Genomic DNA, 16,303 nt, shown 5'->3' on the forward strand with positions numbered 1-16,303 from the left:
GTTTCTCCTTGTGACGTAAGCAGTCTTTTGTCATTCCAATCCTTGCATCGCAGGATAAGTGCCACGGCAAACGAGCGTTAAAAGTGTATTTGTCAATATGCGATGCGTTCCAAAAGCCTGACCGAGAAGGCGTGTAGCACACAATGAGTTGGATTAGCTTCTTCACGTTTGCATCTGTCCCTTCTCGATCGGATGGTGTGCTCATAAACATGGGATAGCTCATAATTTCACTGGGAGCATGTAGTCTAGTGGAAGTTTTGAACTATAGCCGATCCGCAGGTCGCCTGCCATTTGCCACGTATAGGAAGATTCGTTGATGTCTTCCACATTAGGATGCCGGTTTGATTGACTCTGGTACGTTGTATTGTCATTGGTCAGTATACTGCTTCTTTCCAGCTTGATGATCATTGCAACATACAAGTTACGAGCTGAGTATCATAATTTGAACCCTTTGTATTTTACGAAAGATACTTTGCTAAGATACTTTGCTACGATGCCTCGTCACTAACTTCGAAATTAGTTTGATGCCCAAATAATTATATGTAATATCGGCGATGAAATGCTTAAAAGATACAATTATGCGCTTGTCTTTAATGCATGCATGATATTTCCCATTAATGTACATCATTGTGTACAAAGTGTTCGAGCAAGAGGTACATTGTGCGGGGTTACATCTTATGTTTCACTTTATTTAGTCTGGCACTGTGTGGGTATGATATTTATGAGAGTATTTGTCTATGGGAGAAAACGACGAGGTATTCCCATATATTGCTAGTGTATGTGTGCTTGTGCGTCATTTTTTTTTATTCGACTCTTATTTTGTTTTATTTATTTGTTTTAAGCCTATGCATATTCATTGCAAAATGTTAAACTATATAAGGCACAACCTCGAGTCTTAGGTGTATCCAGAGCGGCAGTCAAATAATACAGTACAATAGGAGATTCAGGCTTCTGCTACAACCTCTAGGCTGGCTATAGCTTTCGTCCACTCCTGTGCACGGACTTCTCCAAATCAATTTTTGAAGAAAATTACCAACTTGCCCTGAAGAAGTTCACAGGAGTAGACGAAAGCTAGCCAGAAAAGTACTAAAGGTTGGCATATAGAAGCCTGAATCTCCTCAACTGATGAAAGTTTTCTGCATCATTCGGGAACAGTCAAATAACATTTGACATTATCTTTGTGATGATGATGATGATGATGATGATGATAATGATGATGATTATCATTATTATTATTGTCATTATCATCATTACTACATTTATCAATTATTCGGCTATTTAAACGTCTCTGCACAGGTTTACTAGTAATTAGTATATTATTTGGATTATGCGTATAGTAACCACGACTTTTTCATTTGTATAATATTGTGTTCTTTACAGGACTGTCGATCTGTTTTGTGATCCACAACCAACATCAGGAAGTATGGCTGTGTCGTTCTTCAGGCTTTTTAGCCCGAGGAGCGGAAGACTCTGCAGATGCATTTTGACTGTCATGGCGGTCACAGTCATTATGTACACCCTTCTGACTTTAGAAGGAAAAGGTTAGTAATTTTCTATCAAAAACAATGGTATTTTATTCGTTCAACCCACAATCAAGATTTTGGCTGGCTTACGGTGGCTTATATTGACTCTTCTTTGAAATATTCATGTTGCTACCTACGTGATAAGCATTCATTTCTTCAGATTTCTTTTTTCCAAGTTTGCCTTGGATGCAATGCAGAGTGCCTATGTCATAGTGGTCTATATCAAATTGACGACTGGCTATACACCACTTTGGGATAACTAACCCCGAGAAAAATGTATGTTGATTGTATAGTATATAGAAACAAGAAGTCGAAGAGCAACAAACAGTACGGTTACAAAATTCTTTTAAGATCCCGACATTCTGATCGATAATTTCTAGACATGTTTCTATAGTGTTAGTCATCCATTATAAGGCATTCGTGCACACCTCGTCTTGGTCGTTATAAACTATAGCCATTGGACATTTTTGTCACCATATAGACGGTGACATAATTTGCGGAAATCATTTTTTTTTGATGTCTCAATACTGCATAATTATGTAACTCCGATGACCGTATACACTATAGTCGTAACTTCTGATAACTAATGTTGTCTTTCTTCTTCTCCTTCCTCTTCTTCTTCTTCTTTGTTCTCTATTCTTTCATTAGATGAATCAAACCCAAATGATGATAGAGAAGAGAAATCGGGGCAGGATGAGAACGATCTCAGGAAGCTACACTTGCGGCCATATTTGGTAACTTTATTTTACTAGCTGAATGAAATGATGTGGCCAAACTGACGTGATCTGGTGTCGAAGTGTGACGTCATGATAATATTGTCTCGTTGTCTCTGTAGCTCATAAAGCCGATGAATAGTTCTGTATTATCTTATCAAGTATATAGAGGAAGTTTTGATACATAAAAGATTTTTGTTCTCGTAGACTTTACACTGATAATACTACAGCTAGGGTACTTTGCAATAATCACGATGCTTAGAATTATGTAGATAGCCTCCATTTAACAATACAAGTACTGTATTTCTCTATAAAAGCAAATAATTCTATTTAAACTCACGTTTTACCACTAAATTGGAAATTATCGCGTGGGAGGGGAACTTGCATTCAGAAGAGAGTAAAGTAAAATATAAAAATAGTGAAACTTTTGTAATAGGCTTACTGTGAAAATCATTGCGATTTCTTCGGTCAGTAACGTCGCAGTTCTACTCCCTTCTCCTGAAAAGACATTTTCCGCCTTTGAAATGATTATTCATCTATAAATACGTTGGCTATGTATTTCTTTCACGTTTCTTGAGATTTGATTATTCACCATACATGTAATTGCAAAATTCAGAGACTGTGCTATGGTATATATGTTGAATGAACCAGTAACTGATCCAAATGGACTAACAGTTTTCCTGCTTTTATGTGTCAAACAGGTAAAGGAAATCAAAAGTCGCATAGAGCAAACGCACAGCTTGCGCAGAACGGGACTTGAAGGCGAAGGCAGCGTCAATGACCTGCTGCATGGCCTGAACGTAGAGTCGAAAAGTGATGAAAGGAATATCAAAGCAGATGAGGACATTCCAAGATGTCACGTCTGTGGTGAAGGGTCTGAAAGTGTAACCAAGCATCAAACCAATCCAGCAAACCTATCTGACAGTCGCACATTCCAGGTCGTGACATCAAGGTATACCATCAAAATTGTTCAGAGCAATGATACTGATTCATTCCCGCCAAAAGTCTTGGGAAATAAGTTGAACACCAGCATCCCGACAGCGACTAATGGCTCCAAACTGCAGGCAAATACCACGTCACACACTGTGAAGCGGATCATTCCTCCCAAAGAGTTGAAGATTAGGAAGGAACAAGAAAGACGAAAGGCTCAAGTGGAGCATACGTGCAACACATCTCCGAATCTTCAGTATCAGAAACTGCTCTATCGCGACACTCTTTCGCATGTATTCGTCCTCGACAAACAGAAGCTCCTATTTTGCTATGTTCCCAAGGTCGGATGCAGCAACTGGAAACGTATTTTGATGGTTTTGTCAGGACGTAAGGTGAGTATGAAAGACATCACGTCAAGGGAGGCACATTCGCGCAACAAACTGACACGCCTTGGTACCCTCTCCAAGACGCAGCAGTTGGAGCGAATCTCCACTTACCGCAAAGTAATGTTTGTTCGTGAACCTCTGACTAGGGTTCTTTCCGCCTACAAGAACAAATACCAGGATCTAGATGTCTATCGACTTGCCCCGGAGAGTCTTCAGAAGGTTGCGAAGCACGTTATGGAAAAGCACCGCCCAAACGCGACGCAGGCAGAGCTCAAAACAGGGGAGAACATCACGTGGACAGAATTCACCAATTACCTCGTGGACCCCATTGAGAGACCCAAATTCGACGAGCACTGGAAGGAGATGTACAAACTCTGCTCGCCTTGCAGGATCAAATATGATTTTATTGGTAGACTGGAGAATATCCAGGAAGAAGCCAACTATGTCTTGAGTCATTTTAACTTCACCCGGAAGCTGTCATACCCGAGTTCGGCCAACAGTCACCCTACTAACAGCGCGTCTACCAATGTCACCAAATACTTTGATAGATTTTCAAGAGAAAAGTTAAGAGCCTTGTGGAACATTTACAGATTTGATTACGAGTTATTTGGATATGATAAACCAGCTTTTATTGTATGACACCCATTACCTATTTTATTGCGATTTTCATAATTGCACATTATGTAGTACATAAATCAATAGCTCCATGTATATAGATTTGTGGAATTTATTGTGGTCCTTGAACAGAGAAACAATGTTTTGAAAAATCTTAAAACAAATAACACTGCACATGGTTGATGACGTAGGAGCCTCACATACTTCTGAAATGTAGCTGTGTAATTCCATTACAATATCACTTGCTTCACAAGTTCTCCTGTGTAGAATGTATGCATGTCATCTTCTTTTGTTCAGCTTCCTTAAGCCCCAAGGAATTGTGAGGCTGTTAAGTCATCATCCTTGTTCATTGCAATTTGTAATAAATTATGAAAACGTTCTTATTCCTCAACCCAGTCACTATAAATTCTGAAACTGTACTCTGTATATATATATATTAAAAAAATACAGTTGTTCAAATGTTTAAGTCTGAAAATCATCCGGAGATCTCCTTCAAATCCCTGTAAGTTTCTTGATGCCGTCTACGTTTGTGTTTGTTTGCATCGACAATACATTGTTAATGGAATGATAAGATACTAATACAGCTATTTGTCTTCCGCAAAATGTTGCATTGAACGTTTCTATATTATCAGTCCACATAGTGGATTTGAACTTCCTTTGACATTTTTGAACCGCATTCATGTAGTCACTCATTTCAATACATGTACTTATTCCAAAGGAATCTAAAGGTGTGATGACAATGACATTTCGACGTTCAGCGATAGTTCGACCGATACGCTTTCATCTATTTGTTTATGTTGCTTTTAAAATATCAAGATGGAAACAAAAGTACTCCTTCCGAAGCGAATCTATTGTTTGATAAAAATGTCATTCATACCGTTTTGCAATTTTAACCACCCAGCCAGCAAATGAAAACCAGCAAGGAGATTTATCCCATTCATTAAAAAATATCATGAAAAATATTTATCATACATACTTACAATGGTAAAGGACTGACTGCAGTATAAGAATACGTGCGTGTGCTCTGTTCTTTGTATTTTTGAGACAGATGAATTGGATAGCAGTCACTAACAGTGACAAAGTAAACGGCTAGTGGGTGGAGTGACAAATATCACAATATATGCCACTTTTATTTTCACTTTAGAATAACGAGAAATGTGGAACTAGCAAATAGAAAAAAAAAATCAAATTCAATTCTGTTATCGTCACGTGATTTTGTCATTAACTATGTTAACTGTAAAGTGGATTTAAAGTTTTGATTCATCCAAGTAACATTCAATTAGGCACAAAATGAAATCATTGCATCTGGACTTCCTGTTTTAATTCCGAGAAGGGCTTCACATCCGGGCTCTTCGGCAGCTCGTATGACAGTAAGCCAGCCGTCTCCGTCAGCTCTGCGAGGGCCCAACCCTTAATGAAAGAATGGGAGACTGCGACACAACCTCTCCCGGGTGTACAGCTTTGTCATCCGGAGAATTCCTCAACAACTAAATCCCAACAATAACGTCTGCAGTTCGTCTGTGCCGATCGACAATGACATTTTTCCGCCACCAAATCAGACTAGGTGATGAAGCGTCCAGGATCGGACGCGAAACCTTTCCCGGAATAAAAAAAAAAAATAAGGCTAGATGCAATGATTGATTTTGTACCTTATGAACTGATAAAGTGATTTGAAATCCGAAATGTAATAATATGTGAGTCCGAAGAACAGATGTTTGCAAATTTCATGGGGGGGGGGGGGGGTGAAATGCTCCTCCTCCAATCCTGATTCCCCCGCTGCGTACGGCTATGGTTGAGTTTGGGTAATACCGAGTTTCTCCTTGCTCATACTTGACGCTCACGGGCTTGAGGAACGTTGAAGTGTATAGTGCTTGTTCATAATGCAAAAGAGCGTTTTAAGCAGCATGACATGCTATGAAAATATCCTAACAAGGAAAAGAAACTATTTGGTGGGAAATGTGAGGATAGGCTTTTTTCACTAACATTTATAATTTTAGCAGAGTAATATCATCATTTTGAACATGGGGGACAGGGAAGACAGGGACAGCCACTTTGGGGCAGATGAGATGAAAGCTAAAACCTGGCGATGCTATGTTGACATATAGTGATAGTTATGTTATTATTTTTTTTTTCATTTTGCTAGGCTATTGAATGGAGAAGTATTAAATGAAAAGAGATGGAGATAATGAAAACATAGAATTAAGTAGGAAATAGAAAATACAGTAAAATATATTAGTATGCGAGTATTTTGGAACATGACATGTATGCAAGATAAGCAAAGAGATTTTGGGTCGTCGCTTAGAGTTGTGACCGTAGACTAACAATGAAGAGCACAACCACTTTTCACACTTCACACACACACACACACACACACACACATTACACACACAAAAAAAAATCTTCATCTGCCAGTGATAATGTCTGCCGTCATTCTGTCATGGGCAATGGTACTTGTTTACTTGTAAAATGAAATTTTAGAGCGACATGAAGGCAGCTGAAATAGCAGGAATATCATATATACAGCTGAATGAAAGATAAAACCGATGAACTTATACATACAAGAGGAGAGCGCTTCAGTTATCGTCAACTAGTCTCTCAGATTTTATCATTTTGTTTTCAGCTCGGCAGGCGAAAGCCTTCGCTACTCATTATGAATTGGTCCTCTGAAGTTTCTTTGTATTTCCCTTTTGTGGACTATTCCAACCCATATGATTCTTTCCTATTCATTCGGGCCATTTGTCAACCAATTGCGAGCGTCATTGGTATCCTTGGAAATGGCAGCATCCTTTTTCTAGTGATCTCTGTTAAGGATCTTCGAACTCGATGTCACGTCTTGCTCGCTAATCTCACTATAGCCAACATTTTGAATTTGATAGCAGCACAACTTTTTACTATGTGGTCAGCGAAGGATATCATGGATATCACTACGTGGAAAGCAATAAACATCACCATGCCTCTCAGATATGGCACTTTCGCTGTCTCCATCATCACTCTAACATCGCTTGCGATAGAAAGACACGTGACCATTGTCAGACCTTTTCTCTGTCTTCGACGACGAAGTGTTCGGAGATTAATCTGGGGTTCCATTTGTGCCTCTTGGATTGCAGGACTGTTAGCTTCCGCCTGCTCTTCCTTCCTCCTCGCACATCCCTCAAACGACTCCCTATTTCTTACAATGTTAAGTCCCACTCTCCTGTTTGTATGTCCTGTAATCTGTATGGGATACTGCTACTCGTCCTGTGCTTGTACTTTGCTCAATCGTCGAAGGCAGCTGATGAGAACGGGAAGCACGCGATGTTCTGCGAAAAAGCAGAGAGGAAACGTTCGCCTCGTAGTGATGTTTCTTACCACCACCCTCTGTTTCATAATTTCATGGATCCCAAGCTTAGTGGATTTGGTTCTATGGATCACAACTGATATACGCTTTATTGTCCTCGATCATTACATCGTCCTTTTCTACTTCCAAGAGGTTGGAAATAACCTAAGCCAATGTATAGAGCCAATCATATGGTACACAATGAGCACTGCCTTTCGACGTCACCTAAAGCGAGCAATTCGCAGGCTCGTCCGTTGTGGGCGGTGAGGTCTTGGGCATTTTATTGGCAAGTTCGCTAGACACCGCTGTCTGTGCTCCACTTGGAAACGTTCATTTGATTAGACTTCACGTATAACTGGAATAGAATAATTTTATATCTACAATTTGTTGTTGTTATATTTTGACATGTACTGATGTACTTCTTTTAATCACTTGATATTAGATATCATTACCACTTCAACATTTATTGCGTAACACATGGGATCATAGTATGATGTTACTCCTTTGGTCATAGAACACTATGGCTTCAAGAAAAATCGTAAATTTCGCTTACTTCCACACTTCTTAGTCGTTTTAATTGGATATGTGACCATATTACTGTAGGTCCTACATGCTTTCGTCGCAAGATCTTCAACTCTTGCGACAAACTACACAATTTTTTTTTTCTGTGGTAACATAAGTGCAAGCTTAAACTAAATTCTTTCGAATGTGCTTGGAAAAGTTAACAGTGATACGGATAACAAGATACCGATCTCAGCTAGCTGTTTTTAACAAGATGACTAGGTGTAGCTACATTGCAGGACTTGTAAAGTGTCAACGTCATACACAAAGAACCATGATAAAGAGTACTGAACCACAATATTGAGATAATCACAATCTAGTCTTCTAAAATAAACAGAAAATGACACAGAGAAGAGAATTGCGACGATGGTACGTATTGTTATCAATCAGGATAGTTTACTTTGAGGGCAGAACGTCCTTAGTGGAGACACTCGTTGTTGTACCGATTTATTACGTTACATCTGCCCACCTGGAATTAAAAAAAAAAATGAATCGTGCAGGTCGTGGACGGAAGTTTAATTCTACAGGCGAGCACTGCATCGATATACCACATCTCAAAGAATCCTAACACGCAGGAGGGCGTGTGCACTGTTACTTCTGGTATCTGGTATCTTGGGTGTTATTTTATCTGACAATATTTGTATCAATGGCAAGGACAGTAAATCGACAACTCTGATTGTCTGATTACATTCTCCAGAAAAGTAGTGAGCGTTAACGAAACTGAAGTTTTCTGACCCAAACTGAAGTTAGCTGACAATATCTGTACCTATCTGGCAACGATCGATTATGAAATACTGTATGATAATATGATAATACTGTGCGCGTGTTGCAGTATTTTTTTTGGAAAAATGTTTAACTTGATTCAACAAAGTATTATACTTTTTCTTTTTCTCCATACATTAGCAACTGCTTCACCTAAGAAAAAAAAAATGATTTTAATCCGTTCGATAGTTCAGGTAGCACTTTTTGTCTAAACTTTTCATCTTGTATCCGTCTTTCATTATATCATATAAACCTATGGTCGAACTGTTTCATGTATTAGCATTCGGAAATTAAAGGGGAATGCTACCCAGATATGTAATGTAGATTTAATGAATGTAGCAAAATTAGAAAATTATCACTTAGATTTGAAGAAAGTCGGAAATTCCGCTCCATATTTACAAATATTTTGAAGTGTGATGACAACTCTGTGGGACAACGATATAAGAAAACACAAGAGAAGTTTATAGAATGAATGTTTGCTTCATGAAAGGTACACATTCCCTCGACTTGTTATGACATAATGTATGTTAAAGGAAATATCATTCTCTGTGCTTTATGAAAAAGTAAATCCAGCTTCCCTTTCATTATGCCAAAAAAAAAAAGAAGAGAAAAATAAAACACATTGGTGGATATGACTTCTTCTTTTAAGTATTTGTAAATTTCTTATCAATGCTTAACATATTTCTCTTACCTTCCCTCGAGGTTTTATTTCCTTATCTTTTAGAATATGAGATTTGAATCAGTAGCTGATCCAAATGAAATCTGAGTACTCCTGCTTTTTCACGTGTCAGCCAGGCAAAAGAAATCAAAAGTCGCATAGAACACAAGCACAATCCGCATAGAGAGGAGTTTCAAGATGATGGCAACACCGATGACTTGCCGCAGAGCCCGAAAGTGAAATCCAAACGTTATGAAAGGTATATAGAGGTAGATGAGGGCATTCCAAAATATATTTCTTGTGATGGAACTGTTGGTAGAGTTATCAACCATCAAACCGAAACAGTAAACCTATCTGAAAGTCGAGCATTCCATGTCGTGACATCAATTTATGTACTGTTTGTGTTATCACAATTGTTCAGAGAAATATTTAATGTTGGTTTTATTGAAATTAAAAGTAAAAAATGTACAAAAAGTAGATAGTAATGTAACATGACATTATTGAGACATGAATCAAAAGCTAATTGACAAAGTATAATGGAATATAATGTAGAAAATACTAACATTTTCGACAGTGGATAGCCCCATTCTTTTCTATCTACATGATGGGTTCATTATTAGTAAACTCATTTATAAAAAATATGACTTTCATTAAAGTAAAAACCTCTAACAGTCTACAGTCATATTCATACAATGCCCGCTTGAGTAGACTCAAAACAACTCCTCCCCTCCCCATTCCATCCAAAGTATTCATCGGAGGCCTTTGATAAAGCATGTCTATATTATAAGGGAATAAAAACAGATAAAACAAACAAAATACAGATAAAAACAGATACTTAGGCAAACACACAGGCAAAAGCATCATAAAGTCCTGTCGTCACTATAAAAGTATAGTAATCAAGGACTTCCTAACCACGTCATCTTCTAGTATCCACTCCAACCCATCCAAACAACAATATGCAACCCTATTACCTGTTACTATGGAGAACACAACCACTCTTCTTACCACACACACACAAAATCCTTATATGCCTATGACAATGTCTTTCGTCATTCTAATATAGGGTATAGTATTTTTACACTAACTTGTCCCTGCATATAAAATGAAATTTGAGAACGACAGTAGAAATGGCAAGGATATTTTATTATGCATATTTTGTTTTATAGTCAGCCAGTCGTCAGGATTTTATTATTTTGTTTTCAGCTCGCTAAACAACTTCTCTACTCAAGATGAATTGGTCTTCTGAATTCTCTTGGAATTTCTCCACTGTTGACGATTTCAACACACATCTTTCCTTCTTATCAATTTGGTTAATTTGTCAACCAGTTGCAAGCGTCATTGGTATCCTTGGAAACGGCAGCATCCTGTTCCTAGTGATCTCTGTTAAGGATCTTCGAACCCGATGTCACGTTTTGCTGGCTAATCTTACAATAGCCAATATTTTGTATGATGGTATGGTAATAGCACTAGTTTTTACTCCCTGGAGAGCGTTGGACATTACCTTACCTCTCATATACGGCACTTCCACTGTGACCATCATCACTCTAACATCGCTTGCGATAGAAAGACACGTGACCATTGTCAGACCTTTTCTCTGTCTTCGACGACGAAGTGTTCGGAGGTTAATCTGGGGTTCCATTTGTGCCTCTTGGATGACCGGACTTTTGTGTTTCGTCTACTGTTTCATCCTCATCGCACATTCCCTGCAGTACACAACAGCTCTGGCAATATTAAGTTCCACACTCACGTACATATTTCTCTTTGTATGCCCTGTGATCTGTATGGGATACTGCTACTCCTCGTGTGCCCGTACTTTGCTCAATCGTCGAAGGCAGCTCATGAGAATGGGAAGCACGCGATGTTCTGCGAAAAAGCAGAAAGGAAACGTTCGTCTCGTAGTGATGTTATTTGCTACCACCCTCTGTTTTATAATACCATGGATCCCGGCATTAGTAGGTTCCGTTCTATTGATCATGGATCCAAATTTTTTTCTTCTAGATGGTTACGTGGTTCTTTTGCACTTCCAAGAGGTTGGAAATAATCTAAGCAAATGTATAGAGCCAATTATATGGTATACAATAAGCACTGTCTTTCGACGCCACCTGAAAAGAGCGATTTGTAGGTTCTTCTTTTGTAGGCGGTAAGATCCTGCAGCCTTGTAAATTCTCATGTATTTGATGGAAATATTCCTCTATTTGTGCCCCATTACCAAACGTTCATTCACTGACTTCAGAATCGGATCATTCCATGATATCAATGATAACATTGTGATTTTTCCTACCTTTTGTGCTCCGAATTCATCTTTCAATGTGTTAAAATTTGTAGTAACTCTGATTTTGATCATTTTTGTGCTCATTCCTTTGAAGAACAACGTCGCGTCTTCCATTTTATAGTTGTCAACGATTGGTGCATGAACATTTACCTGGACTAAGTTTTGTTTGTTTGTTTGTTTGGCTGCAAGTAAATCAACATTAAGCCAGTGAAATATTTTGGACATTGGGCCAGTGACGGATACGTTAACCCTTTTGGAATATATTCATGCTGATGTTGGACCCCCATTTCGTATTTTGAGGCGTATCTGTGAACCTTCCCAATCATGTTACTATGGTTTGGACCCGTGTAATCAACCTACGTACCCTATCCCTAATCCGGAACTGTCCACTGGGGAGATTATATGACGAACAGCAGCAACAACAGGTCCTCTTCAGACCGCCATTTTCGTTTAAAAAAATGTGTCACTAAATCAGCTAAGGAAAATAAACTCTGTTATATTGTTGGTGATTTAATTATGATCTATCAAAATATTCTACACATACCGGCACTGGTGATTTCTTGAGCAAAATATCGCGTATGAGAATTGTTTCAGGCCTTTGATTACTATACCAAGTTGTTCGACAGAATCTTACACAGGCATCAATGATATATTTACAAATGTTATAGATAAATCTATAACACCTGAAATGCTTTTGTCAGATATAACGGATCACCCGCTGATCTTTATTATTACAATCTTTGTTATTACAAAGTAATTCACATTATGCTTAAGATAGCTTCTGTCCGAAAAGACCTATAGGCGGACTTCGACAAAAACCACTATTGATGATCTCTCACGTGAATTGTACTCTACCAACAGGTCATGTACAAGCATTGAAACTAGTGGAAGCCCTATATACTACTACTTATGAAGCTTTTACGAAGGAATGTACATTCATGTGTGAACAACATACTGTAGAGCGCAATGTTGCAAGTAGGGGAAAGTGTATTACACGTCTTTAGAAAACCATGCATAACAAAAGGATCATGTCGTTAATTGCAAAAAAAAAAAAAATGAGCAGGAATTTATCAAAAACACGGATTAATACTATTCCTGATTCCCTCCAAAGAAATAGATTATTGTATATAAATGATATAGTAATGCCATGGACTTTATAGATTAAGCCAGAGTATTTTATATGTTTCCTGGAACGAAATAAAAGCGATATTTCCTATAGGTCTTGGAAAGTTATCAAAATATTTAGGTAAACAAAGCAATGTTGCCTCAGTGTATTTTGAAAAGTCATAGATTCGTAGAAGATGACAGAATGATAGCCAGTGCATTCAATTCTTATTTTGCATCAACAATATGAACAAAAATCAACAGAAATATTAACAAATCCTAAAATCATTTTTTAGGCTATCTGGGTAGTCAAGTACGTGAATAAATATCCTTTTCCCCCTGCCGAAAATGAAAAAGTCAAGGTTGTGAAGCGATTGAAAAATACTTCGTCGGTTGGTGTTGCATTCAATAAGTAAATTATTTTAACATTTGCTAAACCCCTCTTTAGGTATATATATTCCATAAATTATGTCGTCAATTACAGGTATTGTACCAGACACATTTGAGAAAGCCAAAGTAGTCCCATGTCATAGGGAAGGTGACAAACACACGTTAGAAAATTATCGTCCTATTTATCTTTTACCTGCATTTGCTCCAGAACAAAATATTGGTTAAAGAGCAGTTTGGATTCCGACCCCTATACTCGACTGGATGAGCTCTTTCACAAACCCTCGAACAATCCTCAATTCATTTGACAACAAAGAAACCGTAATTACCTTGTATGTCGACCTAAGTAAAGAATTTGATTCGATCACAACATTCTGTTGTACAAATTTGAACACTGTGGTGTTATAGGTGTACCTTTTTTTTTCAATTGGTTCAGGGATTGTTTTACTGATCGTAAACAGTTCGTGTATGTGTCAATGGTACAAATTCTACGTGCCTCAAGGCAGTATTTTGGGCCTCTTCTTCTTCTTTTCTTTTATATACGCAAATAATATAAATACATCCCAACTTTTACGATTCATTTTGTAAGCAGATGATACAAATACATGTATGCTGTTCTCGCATAAAGATATTACTAATTTTCATAGTACTGTAAACACTGAATTTCATGTACCTATGTTTGTGACTGGCTGCGAGTCAATAAGCTACAAATCAACGTTAGTAAGACAAAATACATATCAGTTCATTCCAACAAGAGTTTTCCACACGGGTCAACCGAATTATTGACCAAATCGACAGCATAAACTTTTTGAGAGTTGTCATAGCTGTTATCAAAGTTGACTTAGACTAAAGATATGAATAGTGTTCATGGGAAGATTAGTGTGTCTATTGGTATGATGCGCAAGCTCAGCTCATAACTGCTGTTGAATACTTTATGTTATCAATGCCTTTATATTGAATCATCGTGATTATCGCAGTCTTAACTTGCACCGTTTGTATGTTCTGCAGAAAAAAAAAACAATTCAAATTTGTGCAAATGCCAAACATCTTGACCCAACGATTAAAAAAGAATACTCTTACATTGTTTGAAAGTGTTTCAATTGAACTTGATCTTTTAACGTATAAATATTTGAATGTACAATGAATCGTATATTACATAAGATTAAAACTCGAAATTAAGGTAATATGGCGAGATGCCATTTGGTCGCCTTAGCACAAAGCAAAATAATTCTATTTCATATCAAAGTGCTAAGTTCTGCACTGATTTAACAGACTCTTTCTTTTTTAAAGAATGTATCCACTCAAAATACTTTTTAGTCTAGGTATAAAAGGCATTTAATTATGAGAGGCTAATATCTTATAGCAAATCCAACTATCTGTCTTTGTTAGTTCTGTTCTGTCTATCTGCTTTGCTTGTTAATGTAGTCTCGCATATTTTTCCTCTTTCATTTATTTGTGCATTTAATCTGTTACTTTACCTCAAGTATTCTGAATTCGACTATGAATATATTTGCATCATTCTATGTATTTATCCCTACAAAAGGGATTACATTTGCCTCAAGTCTTTGTTTTGGCTTTCTCTGTGAACTCTCCGTCACCTTTTTATGCTGTTCATCATTAGTTTCATTTTTAATGGTTATCAATAAAGTGAATAGAATTGAATGAAACAAGATGTATTATATGGTACAAAATATGTTGTCATTTATCGTTTGTGTCTATGTATTTTGATTGGAAATGAAAATAAAAGCATGAATGAATGAATGAATGAATGAATGAATGTAACTGAATTTACGAATTTTCTTTCTATTTATATTGATTGGAAATGAAAATAAAAGCATGAATGAATGAATGAATGAATAAATGTTACTGAATTTACGAATTTTCTTTCTATTTAGACAGGGCCGATGCAGCAGTTTTTAAAAGGGAGAGAGAGAGAGAGAGAGAGAGAGTGTGTGTGTGTGTGTGTGTGTGGAGGGGAGGGGGAAGGCAAGCGGTTAGACCCTATTTATACATCATGAATAATCCTTAAAGAGTGTGTATGTGTGTATGTGTGTGTGTGTGTGGGGGGGGGGGGAGGTGGGGGTCCCGGTCCCCCGGTTGCTCCGGCCCTTCAAGACTGATCAAAGATACATTTTTCAAATTCATGAAATTCTTCCGTCGAGATGTTTTCATTGCAACTGATTGACAAATTGCCCTACATCGACGTAAATAAGCACTGAATTAATCAGTGTGGTAGTAGTAGCCATGATAAAAATCATGGGGGTACATACTCGAGCAGGATTCGAACCTACGACCTCCTGATCACCGGACAGGCGTCATCTCCAGTAGACCACCGAGCTTTCGCCCGACAGCAAGTGTTGCTTCAGTCTAATCCCTATAACATGCAGCGGGTACTGCGTAATTATTCAAATTCATAAACTTCTGAAGTCGAGATGTTTTCATGGCAACTGATTGACAAATTGCCCTACAAGATGTAGGGCAATTTGTCAATCAGTTGCAAAGATACATTTTGTTGAAAGAAATGTGATGGTATACAAAATATTAACTTTGCCTTGAGAGTTTCTGGTTAAAACTATAGGCAGAGGTGAATTCAAAGGAACTATTCACTGAGGGGCGCAGTCCCGAAGTGAATAGTTCTTTTGGTGACATCGAGGACAGCAATGACAAATTGCACTTTTTCCAAGCTTGAGTGTCACATGAAGGAACAATGAATGTCTCACTGAATGGATGAGATCTGCCAATGGAAGTGGTCAAATTAACAGGCCATCCTGCATGACTGCTGGTTTGTGTTTAGGGTTTCTTTAAGCCTTTATGGTCCATGACCTTCAACATCGCCACGTTGTCGATAACTTGGTCACTCCCACAAAGGCTAAGTAGTATTATCCATTTTCTCCCGTCATATTAAAGACTTGGTTTGTCGCTGCGAGCTATGTGTTGAATATGAACAATGAAAAATGGACCTATTCCCTGTAACTGTGGAAAAACACAACCACTTATCACACTTCGCACTTACACACACATACACGCACGCACACATTCATACTCTAACAAAACGTCTGTATGGGCCAATAACGTC

At 37.8% G+C, this 16,303-nt stretch overlaps 1 protein-coding gene across 1 annotated transcript; it reads left to right on the forward strand.

Moving 5' to 3' along the window:
* Positions 1-1,492: 1,492 nt before the first annotated feature.
* LOC140241412 (carbohydrate sulfotransferase 11-like) lies at positions 1,493-4,191 on the forward strand. The gene is made up of 3 exons (XM_072321142.1): positions 1,493-1,541; positions 2,172-2,257; positions 2,938-4,191. The coding sequence occupies exons 1-3, from the start codon at positions 1,493-1,495 to the stop codon at positions 4,189-4,191; spliced, it is 1,389 nt and encodes a 462-aa protein (XP_072177243.1).
* Positions 4,192-16,303: the final 12,112 nt, after the last annotated feature.

This window comes from Diadema setosum, chromosome 18 (genome assembly GCF_964275005.1).
Source record: "Diadema setosum chromosome 18, eeDiaSeto1, whole genome shotgun sequence".
Lineage (NCBI taxonomy): Eukaryota > Metazoa > Echinodermata > Echinoidea > Diadematoida > Diadematidae > Diadema > Diadema setosum.

Bases quoted from the DNA above. Each gene is read 5' to 3' on its own strand.
- LOC140241412 (XM_072321142.1), top strand. From the start codon at position 1,493: ATGGCGGTCACAGTCATTATGTACACCCTTCTGACTTTAGAAGGAAAA. The intron at 1,542-2,171 runs GTTAGTAATTTT...TTCTTTCATTAG, and splicing joins TCTGACTTTAGAAGGAAAAG to ATGAATCAAACCCAAATGAT. The intron at 2,258-2,937 runs GTAACTTTATTT...TGTGTCAAACAG, and splicing joins TACACTTGCGGCCATATTTG to GTAAAGGAAATCAAAAGTCG.